Here is a 22,496-nt window from a genome sequence, read left to right as displayed (position 1 = left end):
TAGAAAGGCAGGTAGAGAGAGTGTCAGTTAAGATACATGGTCAGAAACTAGCCAGCCGGTCACAGTTTAGAAGACCTTCAAGTCAACCGGTAGAGAAATAATGAGGACTTTGAGCCTGTTCCCAAATATGGCTATCTTAGGTCTGGTTTAATATTTCAGTAAATGCAAAATAAACACAAAGGAGGAACTCAAGAAGAAGAAAAAGAACTTTTATTCAAAATAATAGTTTTAAATACAAGGTTTGCTAATTTAACAGGTAAAAAAGCAGAGAGGAATAGAATGTATCTCTGCAATTCTGGACTTCATGTATTCCAGAAAATACTACTCCTGCAAGAGTGTTGTATTAATTTGGTGAACTAGCCTTATTGTGCTCAGGTAAGTAAAATTTTGTCCTAGGCGTCTGTAGCAAATATTGTTCCTAGAGACAAAGACTCTTGTAAGATGGAGATGAGATTTTATCGCTGCATTTCTATGTTTGTCTACCAAGAAGTAAGTTCCACTGAATTCAATAGGGCTTACTCTCTTAACAGATTGCTAAAGCAAAGGGAGGAGGACATACAATGCCATCAAAAGAAAGGAAAATGAAAATTAGGAACAATAATTATTAGGAGGAATGGAAAGCTAGCTTTAGGCTCAGAAAATCAGGAATGCTATTTTATTTAGATGTTAACAGTAACTATTACAAAACTATTTAAAATGTACATTTGGGTATAGAATCATAGAATCATAGAGTTGGAAGAGACCACAAGGGCCATCGAGTCCAACCCCCTGCCAAGCAGGAAACACCATCAGAGCACTCCTGACATATGGTTGTCAAGCCTCTGCTTAAAGACTTCCAAAGAAGGAGACTCCACCACACTCCTGGGCAGCAAATTCCACTGTCAAACAGCTCTTACTGTCAGGAAGTTCTTCCTAATGTTTAGGTGGAATCTTCTTTCTTGTAGTTTGGAACCATTGCTCCGTGTCCGCTTCTCTGGAGCAGCAGAAAACAACCTTTCTCCCTCCTCTATGTGACATGCTTTTATATATTTGAACATGGCTATTATATCACCCCTTAACCTCCTCTTCTCCAGGGTAGAGAAAGGATGCAGGTTTCCTCATATTTATCAGAATGAGATTTAGCACAAATGAACATTTCCTTATAAGGTTTGTAGCATTGAAACTAACTGCCGAATAGAGGTGATAAATTGTCAAACTATTTTAAGATCAAGACACCCTCCAGAAACTTACATGAGCCAAATAAACGCTACTGGATCTCACCCAGTAATAACAAGGGGTTGCGAGGGTAGACTACTGGGAGGCAGCTTCACGGTGAAATGAATTTTGTATATTTATTTGATGGAACATTTGTTAACAAGTGGCTGAACTATTTTAACTACGTACAATGAGAGCAAATTTTGTGATACAGCTGAACACATCAATATACGTCTCCCATTTCTAAAAATGAAGGGATCTGTTCCTTTCCTATGCCATTAATTGCATCCATTGTAACATTCTGGCTCAGCTTTCTACATCTGAACAAGGCCACGGGTTGTATTGCTTCTTTTTGTTCTTATGATTGCCTGAAGAGATAACAGAAATTCTTTTAGAAGTACATATGAAACCAGAGGTGATAAATAAAGCATGTGCTAATTAATAATCTATGGCTTCTCATATTACACCCATAGCACAACCCTATGAATGTCTGTCTGCTCAGGGAGGGAAATATCCTGCTGAGTTCAGTGAGATTTCCCCTTGGAACATGTGTATAGATTTGCAACCTAAACTATTTTCCAAACACAACCGAATGACACCTGGTCTTCTCGTTCTGTTTAGGTGCTTTATCCATGTCTTGGAGATTTCCAAAGTGCAAAACTACTTCTAGAAAGAAACAAGGTATCTACCATAGAGTGATGACATAGCACACTTGCTTCATCTAGGACTAGGATTGCAGTGGTACCTCAGGTTAAATACTTAATTCGTTCCGGAGGTCCGTTCTTAACCTGAAACTGTTCTTAACCTGAAGCACCACTTTAGCTAATGGGGCCTCCTGCTGCCGCAGCGCCCCCGGAGCACAATTTCTGTTCTCATCCTGAAGCAAAGTTCTTAACCTGAGGTACTATTTCTGGGTGAGCAGAGTCTATAACCTGAAGCGTCTGTAACCTGAGGTACCACTGTATAATGTTCATAAGACCATCATTACGTGGAACAAGTCTGCCAGTATATATTTAAAACAATTGGTTCAGAAGATTCATGGATCTCACTTAAAATAGGGTCAGGTATACACAGTGCTTTTTCCCCCCAGCCAGAGTGCTGTTCTGGCACCTTTCAGGTGGGTGCCTTTGAGGGATGGTGCTCCCCGCATCTGCTTCTTGCCTTTACATGCTTTGGAGAGGCCCAAAATGAAAATTTCAAACTTTCTTTTTCACCTTAAGGAAACCAAGGTAAGATGCATATTGGAAGTGCTCCGAAGAGCTGCTAATCTGGCAACTGACATTAGGTTTCCATACATATTTACCAGACATGCATGAAAAAGGTTTCTTCCAGTGTAAAGAAATGCTACTCTGAAGGCTACGGTCCATTTCAACTCTGAGTTCAGTGTTGAAAAACAGAAGCTGCTTAGCATGTACGAGCATAGGCATAGTCAGGTGGGTGCTAAATCAAGCAAATTAAAAAACAAACAAACTTAGCTAACTGACCAATTATGCCACAGATAACGTGGTTCTGCCCCCCCAAACACAATGCCTGCCCCCCATAAATCCTGGCTATGTATGCCCATGTGTGTGAGTCTATATTTTTAGATCTATGATTGCACCTAGCTCCTAGCCACAATAGGTCAAGCTATGGGGCAGGGCCATTTCATATTTCCCTTTATTCAATCCATTTCCCATGTAGCAGTGGCGGGCTTTAAGGCCTCTACCTGTGCACGTGTGTGTTTGCACGAGGACCCTTCCAAGCTGCCCTGAATCTAAGAGAACAAGGGAGGCAGGGGCACATTTATTTACCTGCACCAGAACCAGGGGGCAGCAACATCCGTTCAGGGATGCCCTAAGTCACCTGCCAACTTACTGCAACAACTTCATGGTGAGTTTCGGCATATAATTTCATTGCAAAAAAAAGGCACTGGGTATACAGATAATGGCGTCTAGGGAAAGGATGCCTTGAGTCATTTTGAATCGTGATTTTTGCAGAATGGTAAGCTAAACTTTGGCATACTGGGCCCATGCCAAACTTCCGGCTCCCAGAAAAGAGCTCCCAGTTGCTTGGTGCTCCCCAGTGTTTTTCAAACTAGAGGACATATCTTTGCAACAGCTCATGGTTAGTGAGGAGGGAGCTGATCCACAAGTTTGGCTTCAGAAGACATGCTAAGCCAGACATTGACTTAGATCAGCACAGTGCAGGAATAATAAAAAAAAGACTGGGAAAGGAGCTTTTGGATTTTGAGACAACTACAGATACTGTGCCACACCCCTGGAATTCCAGTTATTGAATTGTAGCACTCTTGATTATTTCGTTGCTGCCGTCTGCTTTATTTATATGCTACTGTGTTCGCAAGGCACTGGTGTTTTTATATTTTATGGCAACCGTGATTATTGTGAGCCGCTTTGAACTTTGTCGTTGGAGAAGCGGGATACAAGCCAGATCAAACTCCCTTTTGCTTCCCCATCTTTTGCAGAGCCTAGGCTCGCTCCTACAGGTTCCCACCTTCCCAGACTACAAGCCCCGAGATGCTCCCAGGCGCGGCTCGGCGCGTTGCATCTTTGGGAAGTGCCGTCTCCGTGGAGATGCCTGCACTGCGCATCCATTGCGCATCTGCAAACTCCCTTCGCTTCTTCCCCCCGCTTTATAAGGTTGTGTGCTATATGTTTAGGCGGAAATGGGAGCGGGTGTCCTAGCAACAGACAGCGCCTCTCTCTAGCTGGAGCCTGCAAAGTCTCGTTAGAAAGCAGCAGCGGCAAGAGGGAGCAGGATGGCGGTCGGTGCTGGTGCGCCCTGGTGAAGGCAGCGGGGACGCACGGTGCGCAAAAGGCGCGGGCACCCTTTTTTCGGTTTGCGCTTTATCCCGCGGCTTCAGGATTTGCATTAAGCCAGTGCAGCTAAGCAGCAGGGCTCGTGTGTGCCTAGCTGTGCATGCAGGAAGGACTTTTGGGTGCAAAGGGGCTCGGTTTGGGTGGCTGGGGAGACCCGAAGTGCTCGAGGCGAAGGATGCTCGAATCCATCCGTGTCACTGGTGAGTAATCACGCTCATTTCTTTCCCTGCTCCTTTAACCCATCCAGCCCTTGCAGCTGCTGACAATCTTCCACCGCAGCAAGGCAGCGACTGTGTGCGCTCAGGATTTGCAGCACGGAAAATGGAACTTGCATCCAATCAGAGATAGCATTTTGCACGAGAGTACTTAAAACGTGAGGGTTGTCGCTTTAATGTGATGTAGCAAACACACTTAGCCGTGGTTAAAAGAGAGTTGCTGTTTACAACAGAATAAATATACCTCCCTTGAACAAAGAACCAAATACACAGGCTATGGAGTAAGATGACTTTTTGGGCAACTGATCTTTAGGTTTTGAGCAGGGCCTGCCCTTCTGGAAGGAGATGCCATGATGAAAAATTGCTACTCATTTTTTTCAAGACTGCAATAAGGATTTCAGTTTTCCTATAAATATTTATGTACATTCATTTCACCATTTTTCTAGCTTGGGTTTCCCAAGGTAAGTTTTGTGTTTGTATGTGTGTGAGTATCAAATGAAGTGTAAAATGACTTTATTTTCTGACCATTAAAATCAGTAGTAGTACTCTCATAGAATCATACAGAACTCTGTGGTGGGAGAAACTCCATTTTATGGAGTTTCTTGAATGCTGATGGTTCTTACCATTCACTTTGGCATGCTGTCTGTCCCTCATTTGCAATACTGAAAGGAAAATTGATAAATGAAATGAAAAGTTCAGTAATATTGCAGACACTTTGCCTCTGAATCACACTTTTGTCTTCACCACTGATTATCAGGAGACTACTCAAAATGTAAAGGATGAAAAAACACAGCACAGACAGAGACTGCTAGTTAAATTTTAAAAATGAAGCCGTAATGCTCTTCTACAGAAAAGATGGTTGCTAGAGTAATTATTATAGAGCAATAATTGTATAAACCACAGTGGCATAGAGACTACAAGCTAATCATATAGCTACAATAATTTGTATTTATTTATGATAACGTGTAAATTATACACATCTTGTGTTGTTGCTCATATATATATATATATATATATATATATATACACACACACATATATATATAAACTTCCCAAAGACTTCTTTCCAAAGCCATTTTGATGTTGAAAAACCCTGCTCGAACAGGGACAGATGTATTAAGTTAATAGCCCACTTTGACAGGATGTCATTATGATAATTTCAATAATTCCTGAAGTGATTACATGAACAGGAGGGCTTTGGGTTGGTAGTGTTACAAAAGCATAACAGTGTTGGAGATGCCAGGGATCTTAAATGGGGCTGATAAATACCAGAGATTCAAAGGGACAGATAACTCTAGACTATATTTAATTCAAAATTAATTTTGTCTGTGTCACAAATAATTACTTATTTTAGCCTAATCTGCTGCAGCCCTCAGATTTCTAGCCCTCATAATTTTGACAGCTTTGAGATATTTTTTATTTCAAAATCCAGTTTTCAAGGGGCCTTACGCCTTCCATCCCTCTTCCCCTGTGTGGGGAACTGTACCTGAACCTTGCTTACCTTATCTCCTGTTGCAACAAACACTTCTTGTGGAAAGAAATAGATTCAATTATGTAGTGCAGGTAAGACATTCAAATAGAATGTGTATTAAAATAACCTTACTGTAACCTTACTGACTTTTACATAATTTAGTTTGAACATAGTATTCAAGCTTCCTTGACAGACAACATACACGCTAAACCTTTAAAGTGCATTTGAAGCACATTTGTTGCCTAAATAATTTTGGGCACTGCAGTTTGTTAAGGGTTGGCAGGAACTGTACCCCTGCAAGTGGTAAACTATAGAACCAAGAATTATTTGAGGGGGACGTGTGTTCTCCCCCCCCCTCCTCTTGCATGGCTACAAGGATTTTGGGAGATTTTTCTTCTGTTTTTGCTGAACCACAGCATGTTGTGTCACCTTGCCAACAAACTGTGGTTAATCTTAACTATGGTTTGTTTTAAGGGACGCAGGTGGCACTGTGGTCTAAACCACTGAGCCTCGGGCTTGCTGATCCGAAGGTCGGCGGTTCGAATCCCTGCGACGGGATCCGAAGGTCGGCGGTTCGAATCCCAGCTCCTGCCAACCTAGCAGTTCAAAAACACATCAAAGTAGATAAATAGGTACCGCTCCGACGGGAAGGTAAATGGCATTTCCGTGCGCTGCTCTGGTTTTGCCAGAAGTGGCTTAGTCATGCTGGCCACATGACCTGAAAAAACTGTCTGCGGACAAACGTCAGCTCCCTCGGCCAGTAAAGCGAGATGAGCGCTGCAACCCCAGAGTCGTTCGTGACTGGATTTAATGGTCAGGGGTCCTTTAGCTTTAACTTTTTAATGGTTTGTTTAAACATGCCACATTGAAACCATGCATTAAGGAGACGGCTTGCTTCTGCTTTCATTAATCTTATCTATGGTTAATGAAACAAGCCAGCTTTATGAACCGGTTTGAGGTTGCTTTGTTTCCACTAAACATGGTTAAGAGCTAGCATAGTTTGTCTGGGTTTGAGCGGCATGGCAAGCTGCAGTTGATCTAAAAAAGAAGCAAAAGTGCCTTGCAGTCCTTGCAGCCACACGAGAGGAGAGGGGACCACACATTTCAGATTCACTGCAGCTTGTCTTCATAATGCTAAACTGGTTTGTTGTGGGAAGGGAAGGTATTTGTGAAACCATTGTTAAGAATCATTTATGCAGTCCCATCAGTGTACAGTGCTAAGCAGAGTAGATTCTAGCCCCAAGGACATGACACATTCTAAATTTCAACAGCAAGAGACGCAAGGATAATAATGAGGAGGATTGAGAGAGGCAAGAATGCCCTTTAGCATGTGCAAAGTACACTTTACTCAACAGTCCATAACCACAGCTTTAATCACATACCTACCATTAGGGAGGTATTAGGGACTCGGGTGGCGCTGTGGGTTAAACCACAGAGCCTAGGACTTGCCGATCAGAAGGTCGGCAGTTTGAATCCCCGCGACGGGGTGAGCTCCCGTTGCTCGGTCCCTGCTCCTGCCAACCTAGCAGTTCGAAAGCACGTCAAAGTGCAAATAGATAAATAGGTACCGCTCCAGCGGGAAGGTAAACAGTGTTTCCGTGCACTGCTCTGGTTCACCAGAAGCGGCTCAGTCATGCTGGCCACATGACCCGGAAGCTCTACGCCGGCTCCCTCGGCCAGTAAAGCGAAATGAGCGCCACAAGCCCAGAGCCGGCCACGACTGGACCTAATGGTCAGGGAGAAGTTGAGTAGACATGTTCTGCATGCTGTAGGATTGTGGAGAAAGCCAATGTAGGCCTCATTTAAGTTATATTTTGAGCCGTCATTCTTTCCCCATCGGAGTTCCTTCCTTAAAATGGCTCTGTAGCACATATTTCCATTTGAACGTATCTTTCCACTTATTTTATGTCTCATGGTGTTCCTTGAATAGCAGGACTCAGTGGGAGAGTTCGGACAGCATGCATAACCATAGTTTAGTGTGACGTCGGTGAGCCACCATGAAGCTCTGTCTCCTAGTCTCCCTCTTTTTGACTCTGGCACAGGCACCAGGAGGATTTGGGAAGCTTTCATTTCGGTTTAAGCACCGTTCATTGAGTCATCTGACCTGACAAAGTCTGGCTACTGTTAACTATTAAACAAGACAACTTTGACTGTGGGTTATGAAGCTGGCTTGTTTTAGAAAAACAGAGTCAATATTAACCATGTTTTAGGGCTTGGGTGAAATGCTAAACTGTGGTTAATGGCAAATGGAAGCAGAAACTTTGAAACACATCTCAGCTTTGATGGATGAGAGGACAGCATGTGAGCTGTGACTTGTTCTCATCACATTAACTTATGGCTTAGAGTTCCATTCATGCAAGATCTTCCCCAGTGGAGGTTGAGAAGTGGCTCTTACAGTGCAATCCCACGCATGTTTACTCAGAAGTAAGTCCATTGGGCATTCTTGTTTTCAGGTAAGTGTGCACAGGATTGTGCTATTAGTTCCCCAAAGGGTATTTTGACTGCATGGTTGTCAGGAGATTTTTCCTGATGATTGCTAGAATGGCAGTTTGTCAAGTCCTCTGGTACATGCCAAAGCAAAACACCCTGGGGAAGCACTTTTGGGCTGACGCTGGCTAAAATGACCAAATCAGACTTGAACTGTTATGCCCTGTGGTGCTTTGCTAAGCATAAAAGGGAATGTTTCTCAAATTACCCTTCGAGCCAAACTAACATCACTCGTCATCTTGCACATGATTGAATTTAGCACTTCTTACTCCACATTTGCAGTGTTTAAGGGAAACACGAACGTAAAATATTGCTCCCCTGACTCTTCTGAGGTATTTTATATATTATGCATTGCATACAACAGCATGGTATGCTGATCTTACACTCTTTGTGTTGGCAGCTTTGACAGCATTTTAATGCAAGAATTTATGGGGGTAAAGTAATTACACTGAAGTCACAGGATTGAAAGCTTTCACAGTGTTTTGTGTTTGCTGGGAAAACAGAATCTACTATCAGAAATTTCATTATCCCATTCTGTGAGGGTTTTGCTTTTGGGCAATGCATTCCATCATTTCGTTCACTGAGAACAAAATAGCCACTTTCACTAGACCTCTTCTATAACTAAATGTGGGCCTAATCTAAAGAAGCATTTCTCAGTCTTTTTGAACTCTTCCTTCTTTGGATACACTCTACGTTTCACCCACACACGCCAAAAGAGGATTGAGGCAGTGGTTCTATTATACACAGCTGTAGAAGTGCCCTCCATCTGAGCAACCCAAGCATGGTTTGGTCTAAGGGTCCAGCTCGGGGCAAATAAATGGTTCTGGAAGTTTTAAAGCAAGAAACAGTTGTTCACAGCACAGATTAGCTTCCCACTCCAATTCCTTTTCCTCTCCAATATCTAGAGCAGTTGCCTTTGAAAAATCTAGTAATGGGCGAGCATATGGATAAATGTATTCATGTGTTTAATTATTATTTTTAATGTGGAGCTGAAGTATTGTGAATAAGGATAACAGTTTAGTGCTGAGCTAGGGCTGAGCTAGGGACGCAGGTGGCACTGTGGGTTAAACCACAGAGCCTAGGACTTGCTGATCAGAAGGTCGGCGGTTCGAATCCCTGTGACAAGGTGAGCTCCCGTTGCTCAGTCCCTGCTCCTGCCAACCTAGCCGTTCGAAAGCACGTCAGAGTGCAAGTACATCAATAGGACCACTCCGGCGAGAAGGTAAACGGTGTTTCCGTGTGCTGCTCTGGTTCGCCAGAAGCGGCTTAGTCATGCTGGCCACGTGACCCGGAAGCTGTACGCTGGCTCCCTCGGCCAATAAAGCGAGATGAGCACCGCAACCCCAGAGTCGGCCACAACTGGACCTGATAGTCAGGGGTTCCTTTACCTTTAGGGCTGGATTCTGTGGCTTGTAAGCATGGAATTTCCCTGTGGAGCTGGGCTTTTCCTGTGGTTAAGAGACAAGCAGGTCAGGAGTTCTCATCCACTAATCTTAGGACTGGAGTGGGCCAGTTGTTCCCAGAATCCACTACCTGGATCCAATTTGGGAGCTGTGGGCTTCTCTCATACACAACCACAGTGTTAGGCAATGTCTTTCCCATTTTTGAGCAGGAGGAGGGAGATGCCAGCTCTATTTTTGAAGTTTCAAGAATAGCCACAATTTGCTCAACTGTTTATTTTATCCAGCAAACACAAGAGGGCAAATTACTTGTGCACAATAGCTTTGGAGAAGCAGGAGCTGCCAAATGACACTTGTGCCAGAAAGGGCGGGAGAGGAAGTCCTTCTCTCGTCCCCACTGAGAGGAAATGTTTAGCGCGTAGCATTCTTTCTGTGTAGAACCAAGAGGCAAATAAGGTGACAGTTTTTGACTGTTCCAATAAAGTGGGTAGAACAGTTTTCCTTTGTTTTCTCTCTTATCCCCCATCTCTCTCACATACGGCTGTGCAGAGATATTTGTGGCACTTTCAGGACACCCCATGTAATAGGGAAACATTTCCCAGCTTGAAGCTGTTACATAGATAGATATATTTAAGAACTGTATTCAGTCTCAAAATACGGGTTTTAAAACAGGTGAATTCAGCCTTTTGTTTATATGCAATGCATTCTTAATGATTGTGCATTGAGGTGCCACAATCCAAGCTCTTGGAGATATGTTTGTATCAGTAAGTATTAATTGTATTAATTAATTAAGTATTAATGCTTTGAAACTCTCCATCATAGGCTCAGGTTGTAGGTACAGTGGTACCTCGGGTTACATATGCTTCAGGTTACAAAGTCCGCTAACCCAGAAATATTACCTCGGGTTAAAAACTTTGCTTCAGGATGAGAACAGAAATTGTGCAGCGGCAGCATGGCAGCAGCGGGAGGCCCCATTAGCTAAAGTGGTGCTTCAGGTTAAGAACAGTTTCAGGTTAAAAACAGACCTATGGAACGAATTAAGTACTTAACCCGAGGTACCACTGTATATATAAAGGTTGCCTTTGTGTGTTTCTATGCCTGCACGTTCCTAGTTGCACAGAATCTGAAAACATCATGTTGGATTGGATTGATTTTCCTTTTCTTTCTTGTTAATTTACTGCAGAAAAGCTTCACTGGCCAGAGCAAGAGCTCTCAAAAAAGACAGTCTTGAGTCCGGACGAGTACAATTTCTTTCCTAAGAATGAAAGCAGCAGCATTCGGCGCCTGTCCCAGTCAGGAATCCTCAAGGACACATTCACCACAGGGACCAGCAGCTACAACGTCCTTCTGCAGAGCAAAGAGGAAAAAAAGCACCTTCTCCAAAAGCACCCCTTGGCCCACCACAAGAGACACCGGAAGCCGGCCAAGCCCCCGAATGCTTCGCGGGGCAGCGAGCGCCAGAAGATCAAGGCCCCGCCGCCTTTGCCCAGGAACGGGTGGTGCGGCCTCAGCCGGCAGCCCTCCCTCTTCATCACCAGCCCTATACCCAGCGGCATCAAGTTGGCACGCAGTATTTCCGTAACAGGGAGCAGCATTGGCTTGCCCAAGACCAAGGCGAAAAGGCATTCCTTCTCCAGCCTCGCAAAGCCAAAGCCGCTGCAGAGATCCAAGAGCTATTTAAAAGAGGGAGACGCCGCTGGGCGGAAGTTCTGTATCCTCACTGCCATCAAGCCTTCCAACGTCGAGAAGGAGAAGATGAAGTTCTTCAGGTCGGATTTCAGCTACAACCCGCAGTTTGAATATGCAAGCTCTGCGTTGTCCAGCGTGATAGCAAAGCACAGCCAGGCGTCCAGCACGTTTCTCAAGCAGGTAATGGTGCACAGCTCCCAGTGCCATACTGCTTCTTCGCTTTTCCCTTGGGTTTAGGTCTCCTGCTTCTTAAACGTTTAACTTGCTTTGCACTCTTAAAGTCACTCTGCCTTTTGCCCTCCACCACCAACTAAAGATGGGACGCAGGTGGTGCTGTGGGTTAAACCACAGAGCCTAGGACTTGCCGATCAGAAGGTCGGTGGTTCAAATCCCCACAACGGGGTGAGCTCCTGTTGCTCGGTCCCTGCTCCTGCCAACCTAGCAGTTCGAAAGCACGTCAAAGTGCAAGTAGATAAATAGGTACCACTCTGGCGGGAAGGTAAACGGTGTTTCCGTGCGCTGCTCTGGTTCACCAGAAGCAGCTTAGTCATGCTGGCCGCATAACCCAGAAGCTGTACGCTGGCTCCCTCGGCCAATAAAGCGAGATGAGCGCCGCAACCCCAGAGTCGGTCACGACTAGACCTAATGATTAGGGGACCCTTTACCTTTACCTTTATCACCGAAAGAATATTACCACCTTCCAGTTTCCATCATCCCTACTCACTGGCCATGCTGGCTGGAGCTGAGGGGAGTTGGAGTGCTAAGCTGCTCTATGCCATGACCCAAATGGCAAGAAGAAAGTGACTCGTTCTTCAAATGTTGAGTTGGCTTTCAGGAAACAGTTCCCTGCGGTTGTCTTTCCTCCCAAACGAGGAAAGGGAACAAATCCAGGTTTTGGCCTTTTACCTCCCAGGCCGAGAGGGCAATGGTTGATTCCTATATTTCATCTTATTTTATTTATTCACGTTATTGGTTAGAGGGGAGAAAAAGAGGAAAAAACAGGCAGTTTCATAACAGGTTTTTTTTTGTAATAATAATACTAATAATAATAATATAGTAATGATGCAATAAATCAGAGAAGGAAATTGTATGTTGATGACTGACTGCCTGCAGTCAGAGTTAGTGGGTTAGCATGCATTGATTTTGTTGTTGTTTAATTAACTTTGGAGAGTTTTACATAATGCATTTTGTTGATTTAGGCAGCACAGAGTCTTCTTTGCCCTTGACTTTGACTGAAATGTGGCAGGGACTGGTTAGTAAATAAGGTTGGGTCTGTGCAGATCAGTTATTGTGTAGCCAGAACATTTCAGACGATAAGCCCTGTTTCCCCCTCATTTCCATTGTGATGCATCCCCTCAAAGACATCCACATCTCCGTAGAAGCAGCTGGGCTTAGGATTGCAGCCTTCATACAAGAGCCTTGTTCCTGCAAAGGTGGGCTTCCTCATTTCAGTGGCGGGGATAGCACCCAGAGACACAGGTTTCAAGCTGCCTTCTGCACTGAGGTGGGTGAGGAAGACCTTGCAAGACGTCTTCTAAGGGCTGGAGAACCAGTGTCCCTCCAGAATGCCAGCAAGGCGTATTGGTTAAGTGTGTGGGACTGGGACCTGGGAGACCAAGGTTCGAATCTCACTGAGGCACCTTGGACCAGTCACGGTCCCTCATCCTAACCAACCTCAATAGGTAATTGTGGGAATTAAATGAGGAAGGGGAGAACCATGTACACCACCTCGAGGTCCTTGGAGGATAAAAGGGTGGGATGTAAATGCAATGAAGAAATGAAATGTTGCTGGACTCCAGTTCCCATCATCCCTGACCATTGGCCATGCCAGGTGGGGTAGATGGGAGTTGGAGTCCAACAACATCTGCAGGGCCACAGACTCCCCACTCCTATTCTAAGTGCACATCTGGCTTCCCATAGCCCACCGGTACCAAAGGCTCTAGGTGCATAGAGTTAAGGCTGATATTGATGTCTCATCATCTACAGACATCAAGTTAAAACGATGGATGTTTTCATTTTCACATGTGAAAAAAAGTTAGGATTGACTGAATGGGTGGTTCACATGTAAAGGTAAGCCATGGTTTAGTGTTAGGAGGAGAAATCTCACCAATTCCAAGAGAAACATCAGGCATGAACAGTGCCTTTCTCATCCCATGCAGCTGAGAGGAGGACATCTCCCAAATTTGCTTCCAGTTTTCAGCTTGGTGTTAAATGGGGCGAAGGGGGAGAGGCAGGGCACGAATCTGCTACATTGCTGGAGACCTGTTGAGGCTCATCCGAGTAACATTAATCTATGGTTTAGCGTTGCATGCAAAAAACCATGTTAAGTTGGCAAATGGATGATAAAGGTAAAGGTACCCCTGCCCGTACGGGCCAGTCTTGACAGACTCTGGGGTTGTGCGCCCATCTCACTCAAGAGGCCAGGGGCCAGCGCTGTCCGGAGACACTTCCGGGTCACGTGGCCAGCGTGACATCGCTGCTCTGGCGAGCCAGAGCCGCACACGGAAACGCCGTTTACCTTCCCGCTAGAAAGCGGTCCCTATTTATCTACTTGCACCCGGAGGTGCTTTCGAACTGCTAGGTTGGCAGGCGCTGGGACCGAGCAGCGGGAGCGCACCCCGCCGCAGGGATTCAAACCGCCGACCTTTCGATCGGCAAGTCCTAGGCGCTGAGGCTTTAACCCACAGTGCCACCTGCGTCCCACCAAAAAATGGATGATAGACAGCAATAAATAAACGATCCAACTAAGCTAATTTTGCAGGAGGAAACACATGTTCCCACTGACCAATTTCCTTTCCTATCCCCCCTTCAACAAGTCTTTCATAGCCTGGATTCCTCAGTCAGCTTAAGTGCTCAGCAAGCCAAAGTTAAATCATGCAAACCTTTCCTAAAAGTTTTGCTTTAGGAATATTGGATTCGCTGCTTCCTTGTTTGTTTTCAACAGAATACAGTGGATGATGGTATTTCTTTTCCTTTCTACTTCTTGCATGCTGCATAAAGGAAGCCCAGTTCTTATGAAAATCGCAGTTTCACCACAGAGAGGGATTTTCCAGATGACTGAGAACAGAGTTGGTTGCTGATTAATTCTTCCAGCATGTTAAGGCTGCAATCCTATATTCACTTCCCTGCAAGTAAATCCCATTGAGCCCAAAGGGATTTACTTTTGATTAAACATTGGTAGGATTGCTCTGCAATTCAGTATTTTAGCAAGAAGGAAAAGAGCCCACCCATTGAAGATATCTGTTTCGGCAGATGTTTGCATAACCTGATGCTGTTCCCTCAGTGGTTTACTGGTTCAAATTCGCATTGGCTCTAAGAGTTTTGCTTATGCCAAACTAAACCTAAGGGTGACTTACAACAGAGCGAGGAGAGGTCTTTTTTAGCAACAGGTGGGGTGTGGGCGTGAGGGGATTATATATTCGCTTTTTCCATAGGCCCTCCTTTTCTCCCTGCTTGACAATGCAAGGAAGAAAAGGATTGTGCCGGAAGATGAAATATTAAAGGGAACCGTTTATTTAAATGAAGCAATTAATTTTTCTCCCCAATAGAAACTGGATCTGTGTAATGAGCGATGGGTGTTCCAAATGTCTGTCAAAGTTCTAGGACTTTGTTAGGGAAACTGGAGAACCATCACTCTGAATTATTTAGGTGACACATTTCTTTCCTATAAGTCTCTAGTAGATCACAGACATGTGTGTCAGAATCTGAAAACGGATGGGAAACTCATGAAATGGAAATCAAAATAGTATACATCTACTTGTGCTCAAGGGACGCGGGTGGCGCTGTGGGTAAAACCTCAGCGTCTAGGACTTGCCGATCGTCAGGTCGGCGGTTCGAATCCCCGCGGCGGGGTGCGCTCCCGCTGCTCGGTCCCAGCGCCTGCCAACCTAGCAGTTCGAAAGCACCTCCGGGTGCAAGTAGATAAATAGGGACCGCTTACCAGTGGGAAGGTAAACGGCGTTCCGTGTGCTGCGCTGGCTCGCCAGAGCAGCGATGTCACGCTGGCCACGTGACCCGGAAGTGTCTGCGGACAGCGCTGGCTCCCGGCCTCTTAAGTGAGATGGGCGCACAACCCTAGAGTCGGACACGACTGGCCCGTACGGGCAGGGGTACCTTTACCTTTACTTGCTTGTGCTCATGTCCAGAAATTTAACATTTAAGCATGGGAGGTTTGGATGTGTGTTTGGTGTTCCTCTGCCTGTAAAGCCAGCGCTGTTTCCCTCTGTGGGAGGGGACAGTATGTAAGTCCTTTTGCAATTGCCAGACCGCCTCGTCTTTTGAAGTGAATGTGCAAAGTCTCCATGTGCATTCTGGAGTGCACAGGTGGCTCTACTTGGGAGACTCTATCATTTTGGGATAGGGAGACTCTATCGTTTTTGTATTTGTTGTGAAATATCTATACAAACTTCTGATATTGTGCACATTGCCTGTGTATCAGTGTCCAGCACAGGAAGTGCAAGGGAGCTCTGGCATTGCTGCAGTGCAGGTGGCCAAGGGTAGCACTGCAATAATAATAATAATAATAATAATAATAATAATAATAATAATAATAATTTATTATTTATACCCCGCCCATCTGGCTGGGCCTCCCCAGCCACTCTGGGCGGCTTCCATAAAAACCAAAAATACAGTAAAATCACACGTTAAAAACTTCCCTGAACAGGGCTGCCTTAGGATGTCTTCTGAATGTCAGGTAGCTGTTTATCGCTTTGACATCTGCTGGAAGGGCATTCCACAGGGCGGGCGCCACTACCGAGAAGGCCCTCTGCCTGGTTCCCTGTAGCTTTGCTTCTCGCAATGAGGGAACTGCCAGAAGGCCCTCGGCGCAACTGCCGGCTGAGCAGGAGTCTCATGACATGAAGGGCCACTGGGATTCTGCCCAGCTCTATGAAGCTGCCTAGGGCCTCAAGATGATCTGTTTTAGGGAATACCCATTGTCAGGGCTGGAGTCGGACACAGGGCTCCGTTGCCAGTGAAGTTAACTCTTGGAAACACCATACGACTCAGCAACACTTCCCAGCAGGTCTTGCCCCTGTGGAAAAGAAGGTCCTTGCCTTCTTCCCTCTCTGACTTGTCCTCTTCCATATGTATCCCAAGCAGTCACAAACTGCATCTGTACACCTCTGGTTTTTGTTTTGTCCTCCTCATTATTCTGCACCTTATTGGAGACCGAGGGGGAGGGTAGCTTATCACAGCAGGAGAGGGAAATTCCCTGGATTCTTCAGCAGTCCCTTGAGCCGCCGCCTCTGCTTCAGCCTCGGAGCCTGAACTGCTCCCTCTCACCAGCTCTACCTGCTCACTAAGCCCCTGATTAACAGCTTTTGCTCTGTTTTTGTCTCTCGTGCAGGCCATCAAAATCATGGAACTGACTTTGCAAAAATATGGAAGCTACGAAAATTTTGAGCAAGCCACCGGAGGCAGCCTCCTGCCCAGAAGTCGTATCTGGAACCATGTCAGGAAATACATGATGAAAGAAGGCTGCCTAGGCGAGGTAGGATCACTTGTAAAACAGCATTTATCTATTGATCGATCTGTCGGTTTATTGATCAATCTAACACCATAGAGTCAGGGCTCTCCCATGCATGCCCCAGACTTAAGATATCAAGCTAAGATATCTGGGGAACTTTTAGAAGAAATGAGAGGAGCTTCCACTGCAGCATCTGTCACCTGAGGCATCTGCCTCGCTTTGCCTAACGCTAGGGCCATTTCACCTGGACATCCCAATGGCAAAGGTCATGTCAGCAGGGAGAGAAATCTCACCCTTCCAGTAACTAAATTGGCTTTCTAGGCTTTCATTCATACTGTTTTACTTTGGCTAAACCCAGCAGGAAAAACAATATAATCCATAAGAATTCACCAGTATTCATTGTTTCCAACAGAAATAGCACCTCTGTCACTGTGTTTTCTGTATTCTTGGTTATTTCTTACTAGATGCTCAGAGGCCGGGTGCCCAAACAGCTCAGGATGAGTCCAGCACAGGATTGCTCTGTCTGGGGCCTACATTGTGCAGTCTGTATTAGACATGGATGTGACTGGGTGCTGGACTAGTGAATCTTCGCTCACCCTTTGCAACAGTCACTTCCTGCTGTGTCTGCAGTCCATTGGCATTGCCTTGGGTGAATCGACATCTTGAACTTTTGGTTCACAATGACTCTATATGCATAGTGGTCTTGTAGTGAGGTTAAAGCTCACTGGGAAATGATATATAATGAATTGAAAAAGATGTTTAAAATAATGTTTGTAAAAAAAACCCAGAAGCTTTCCTTTTGGGAATTATAAGGACAGAACTACCAAAACAGTATAGAAATTTATTCATTTATGCGACTACAGTGGCAAGAATGTTACCTGTCCAAAAATGGAAAGAAGAAGAAGTCCCAGCAAAAGAAGTATGGATGCAAAAACTTATGGAATATGCAGAAATGGCGAAACATGCCGAAAAAATAAGAAATCAAGATAACTTTTTTTTTTAAAGAATGGAAAAGGTTTATTGAATATTTACAAACAAACTGTAAACAGATAAGAACATGGGCAGGATTATTGTAATAACCTGCAGTTTTATAAGAATATATATTTAAAGTAGATGAATAAATGAGCAAATTAAGTTAATTTGCAGAAAATATTAAAAATAAATTTAAAGAACCGCAGAAAGAGGGGGAAGGATGTCAAATTTTGAAATGTTAAAATGATTGTAAAATTAATTGAAATATATAAAATTGAAAATCATAAATTAAAAACCCCCGCAATGACTCTATACAGAATTGTAAATGTGTTGCTGGAGCTAGGAATGCAAAACCTTTGATTGTTTAAAGGTTTAATATCTCAATTCTCTTCTTTTTTTATTCAGATTGTGGTCCATCTCTCCGAAGACTTGCTTTCTCGAGCCTCGATGACGGTGGTGAACGGTCGCCCAACTCTTACCATCAATATTGCCACAGCACGTGAGCATTGGCTGGAAGGAATGCTGAGGCACGAAATAGGTACGCAAATAAGGGACGCCATTGTGCAGATAAGTCATGCAAGTATGCCCATCTCTAGGCATTTGTTATGCGACTTGCTAAGCCGGATGCTGTTGAGAAGGGTGCTGATAGGTAAGGCCTTTCTTCACCAAGAAGGAATGGCTGAGTGGTTAAGATCCCAGTCACCTGACAAAGGATGAGGGAGGTCTTCTGCTTTGGAAAACTGGAAGCCGTGGTTGCCATCTAAGGAGGCAGTTCTATCTGCAGATGCGGATCTGACAAGGGATGGTGGAAAGCATGGAGGTCAGGTCAGCAGAGTAGTAGCTTGCCGACTAAGGACTTTAAGTTCATCATAAGACTAGACCAGGAGCCAATCAGTACTGAGGGATCTTCTGATCAGCAGATTAAGTTTCTTAAGGGTCTGGGTGAAGATGGTGTGTGTATATATATATAAATCACCTGACCTCCATCCAACTGTTACCAGTGGTTGTGAGAAAAAAAGATTTCAGGAAAGTGCTTCGCATTAAATGATGTCTCTCTTTCCTTGTTCCTAATGGTATTCTTGTTCTGTAAAGCTCATTGGGCGACAGAGCATTTACTGAGGATGTGATCGGACAGGAAGAGAGCGCTTAACCCTTTGCCCACCCCCTGTCAATTTTTTAACCTCCCTTCCCTCAGCCAGGAGGGATATAAGTGTTAGTGACCTAAAAGTATCAGTGACCTAAAAGAAATATTGGGATGATTTTCAGGGGGAAGTCATTAGACACAGGAAGACATAAACACATATACACAAGGCCACATGGGTTCTCCTGCAGCTAAATTTGGATTACCTCAGTAAATATAGGGCTGGAATTCTCCGTTTGCCAAGGCAATGCAAATGTGTCCTTAAGCAATACATGCAACCCACCAAGAGAAACTCTAGCACAGGGTTCAGCAAACTTTTTCAGCAGGGGGCCGGTCCACTGTCCCTCAGACCTTGTGGGAGGCTGGGCTATATTTTTTTTGTGGGGGGAAATGACGAATTCCTATGCCCCACAAATAACCCAGAGATGCATTTTAAATAAAAGCACACATTCTACTTATGTAAAAACATGCTGATTCCCGGACTGTCCGCAGGCTGGATTTAGAAGGCGATTGGGCTGGATCCGGCCCCTGGGCCTTAGTTTGCCCACCCCTGCTCTAGCTCAATTCTTACTGAAATGAACTTGAGTTCCAGAGGCAGAATGCTTGCCCACAGTCAAAATAACTTGCATTTGTCATCTCTCACTGTCTTGAGAAGTTCTTTTTTTTTTATAAGATATTTATTAAAGTTTTCAAAAATAATACATTGTAAAACAAAAAGAAAAGAAAAAACAAAAATGCAAAAATAAAAGCAATTTAAAAACACATAGAGTTTCCATTTACTTATTTTCTTTTAACTTATTTTCCAGACCTCCTCATACCTCCCTTTCTTATATTCCAATTCAATTTGTTTGTTTAGCAAATCCTCACCACTAATTCTTTTAATTATTTCAAAACCTTATTTTCCATATCTCTTATACATTACAGCTGAAAACCGCTTAATTTCTATCCAATATCATTCTAACATTCCTTAATTTTACAATATTTCTGCAAATAGTCTTTAAACTTCTTCCAGTCTTCTTCCGCCGCCTCTTTTCCCTGGTCTCGGATTCTGCCGGTCATTTCTGCCAGTCCCATATAGTCGATCATCTTCATCTGCCATTCTTCCAGAGTGGGTCACTGTCTTGAGAAGTTCTGAACTTGAGGCTAAATTTGGTTATGTTTGGGTTTTGGGGGTGTTGTTGTTTTTTTGCCACGGTAGCAGTTTGCACATTTGTGGCTAACATTCTGGCAATGCCTGCATGATTGCGCGGTTGTCTGTATGCTTTACAGGAACTCATTATCTGAGAGGCATTAATAACAACAGCCAGCTGTGGAGCACCTGGAATGGGCGAAGAAAACATGGCCTCAAACCCATCAACCCCACAGAGGAAGGCCTGGCAAGTATCCACAGTGTTCTCTTTCGGAAAGATCCCTTCCTGTGGAGGGCGGCACTTCTGTATTACACGGTCTACCAAGCGAGTCAAATGTCCTTCCAAGAGCTCTTTCAGGACATTGGGAAGTTTGTCACAGATCCCAATACTAGGTGGGACTATTGTGTTCGAGCCAAGAGAGGCTGGAGCGATACTTCTCTTCCAGGTAAGCCTTTCCCCCCCTCCCCTTCGGTTTGAATGTTTTCTTTGAAGCTGTGATTCTTTAAAAAGGCTCCCTGAAAGCTCCAGAAACAAAAGGTCAGGCGAGGGCAGAAATTGTTCTTACAAGTCTTTAAAAACGGGACTCATAAAAAAGTAAAAGTAGAAGGAATCTCTGTTGGGAATGAGATATAGGTACAAAAACGATACAAAATATTCAAAATAAAGCTTTGTTAAGTACAGTATGAAGATGATTCTGTCGAGATGTTTGAGCTTCAAGACCATGCACAATAGTCATGCACAAATTGCTGCCTCAAGGGTCACAGAAGGAGGTGGCTCACTCTTTGAACCATTTATGATGAAATAAAGAGGATTAGACTTCTGCCTAGGTGTATACCTGCATCATGTCATAGCTAGTGATCTTAAATGTTTATACTAGGAGGAGCAGCAAATTTTAGATCTGGCATGCTCCCTTATTTCCTTCAGTAGAATTAAGGTGGGTTATATCTTAAACCGGAGCTTTCCAAATTTCTCATGTTGGTGACACACTTTTTAGACACGCATCATTTCACGACACAGTAATTCAGTTTTACTAGCAAACTGGCAGGCTGCTTGCTCCCTTTCTAGCCCCGGGAGGAGTGCAGGGAGTGTTTGTGTGACACACCAACACACTGAAGCCGACACACTTCACGTGTCGCGACACACAGTTCGGAAAACTCTGTCTTAAACATTTTACGTAGCTGAGTCATGGGTTGATCTATTAATCTCCTCAGCCTAACTTAAGCATATTTACTCAGAAGTAATTCCCACCAAGTTCAATGAGACTTAATATGTTTAGGATTGTTACACGCTTGTGTGTGCTTTGTCAGAAGCAAGGCCTGCTGAGTTGTTCCTGATATATGTATGTGCGTGTTGTTGTGTAAATGTGCAAGGATAATTGTCATTTGTGCATTGCTAAATCTTTTGCCTTTTCCTAAAATTGGGTTCACCACCGATAAATCCAATTATTTTAGGTTGCTTCAGTAAAGATCAGGTCTACTTGGATGGCATCCTCCGGATTCTGAGATACCGACATACCATCGACTTCTGCTTGCTGACTGCTCTCGGAAAGGTGGGTGAAATTGCTGGGTGGAACACTGATCTATAACAGATCAATCATGAATCATAGATTTTCCTGCCAACAGTGTACTCTTGAAGATTTGAGAACATGGAAGTGCAAGTGGGAGATGTATAAGCTGGCTTATAAACCTGGGGCGGATTTACGTCCATTGGAAAGAAGTGGGTTGGATTCTGACTCTGCTTCTAGCACTGCATCTTGGTCTCTTGGGATGATAGCAGGCCTGGCCATACCTAGGTTGGCATCAAGTTCTCCCACTTTGCATGGTATCTGCCTTTCCAAGGTTTTCTTCCTGTGCTTTTGGTTTAGTGCTAAAGTGCCGAACTAGGGCATGCAAGGTGGCACTGAGTCCATGTTTGGAGAACTAGATGCTTGCGCTGCATTGAACCCTCTTTTTCTAATATCCAGGTCTCCTATGAGGATGTGGATCGCCTGAAGGATTTAGGAATGATTGAAAACATGAGGGTGCCACACTTCTTGCAAGACCACACGAGGTACATGGAACATCTGGAGAAGATCATGGAAGTCAACGAGCTGTCTGACACGGAGCTTAGGCTTCTTCTGCCCTAAACTGCCACTCTTTTTTTTGCTTGCCGCCCACGTCATTTATACCAGACTGGAACACAGTGAGTCCTGACTCACAGAAGTGGAATAACTAACCTTATTTTTGATGCCTGGCAAAAATCTATATTCTTTAAATCTGCTTCTCTGGTGGTGGTAGGGTTTTTTCAGGGGTAAAATGCACAGGTGCAGTCCAGAGGTTGTTTTCAGGGGAGAAAATGCTCCTTTCCACCCCATTCTCAAGATATATGAAAGATTTTGTAAATTTTTGAGATTAAATTATAGCTGGAACTCATGGATTAAATTATAGCTGGAAACATCCTTTATGAAATTTGTTGTGTAGATTCTTTCACTGTGGCGTTTGCCAATTCTACAGGCTTTTGAATGATTTCCTTTCT

The 22,496-nt window shown here is 44.2% G+C and overlaps 1 protein-coding gene across 2 annotated transcripts; it reads left to right on the top strand.

Moving 5' to 3' along the window:
* The first annotated feature begins 8 nt into the window (after positions 1-8).
* On the top strand, positions 9-22,419 carry MATCAP2 (microtubule associated tyrosine carboxypeptidase 2). 2 transcript variants are annotated; one of them, XM_083706362.1, is made up of 8 exons: positions 9-375; positions 1,816-1,875; positions 10,767-11,452; positions 16,620-16,763; positions 18,117-18,249; positions 20,122-20,427; positions 21,434-21,531; positions 21,946-22,419. In XM_083706362.1, the coding sequence occupies exons 2-8, from the start codon at positions 1,827-1,829 to the stop codon at positions 22,105-22,107; spliced, it is 1,578 nt and encodes a 525-aa protein (XP_083562488.1). In that variant the 5' UTR covers positions 9-375; positions 1,816-1,826; the 3' UTR covers positions 22,108-22,419. The 2 variants fall into 2 exon arrangements, with proteins under 2 accessions (XP_083562488.1, XP_083562489.1); XM_083706363.1 differs by lacking the exons at positions 9-375; positions 1,816-1,875 and adding an exon at positions 3,802-4,210.
* Positions 22,420-22,496: the final 77 nt, after the last annotated feature.

This window comes from Podarcis gaigeae (assembly GCF_964106915.1).
Source record: "Podarcis gaigeae genome assembly, chromosome: 12".
NCBI lineage: Eukaryota > Metazoa > Chordata > Lepidosauria > Squamata > Lacertidae > Podarcis > Podarcis gaigeae.
The sequence above is the reverse complement of the archived record's forward strand: the minus strand, read 5'-3'. Positions and strand labels throughout refer to the sequence as shown.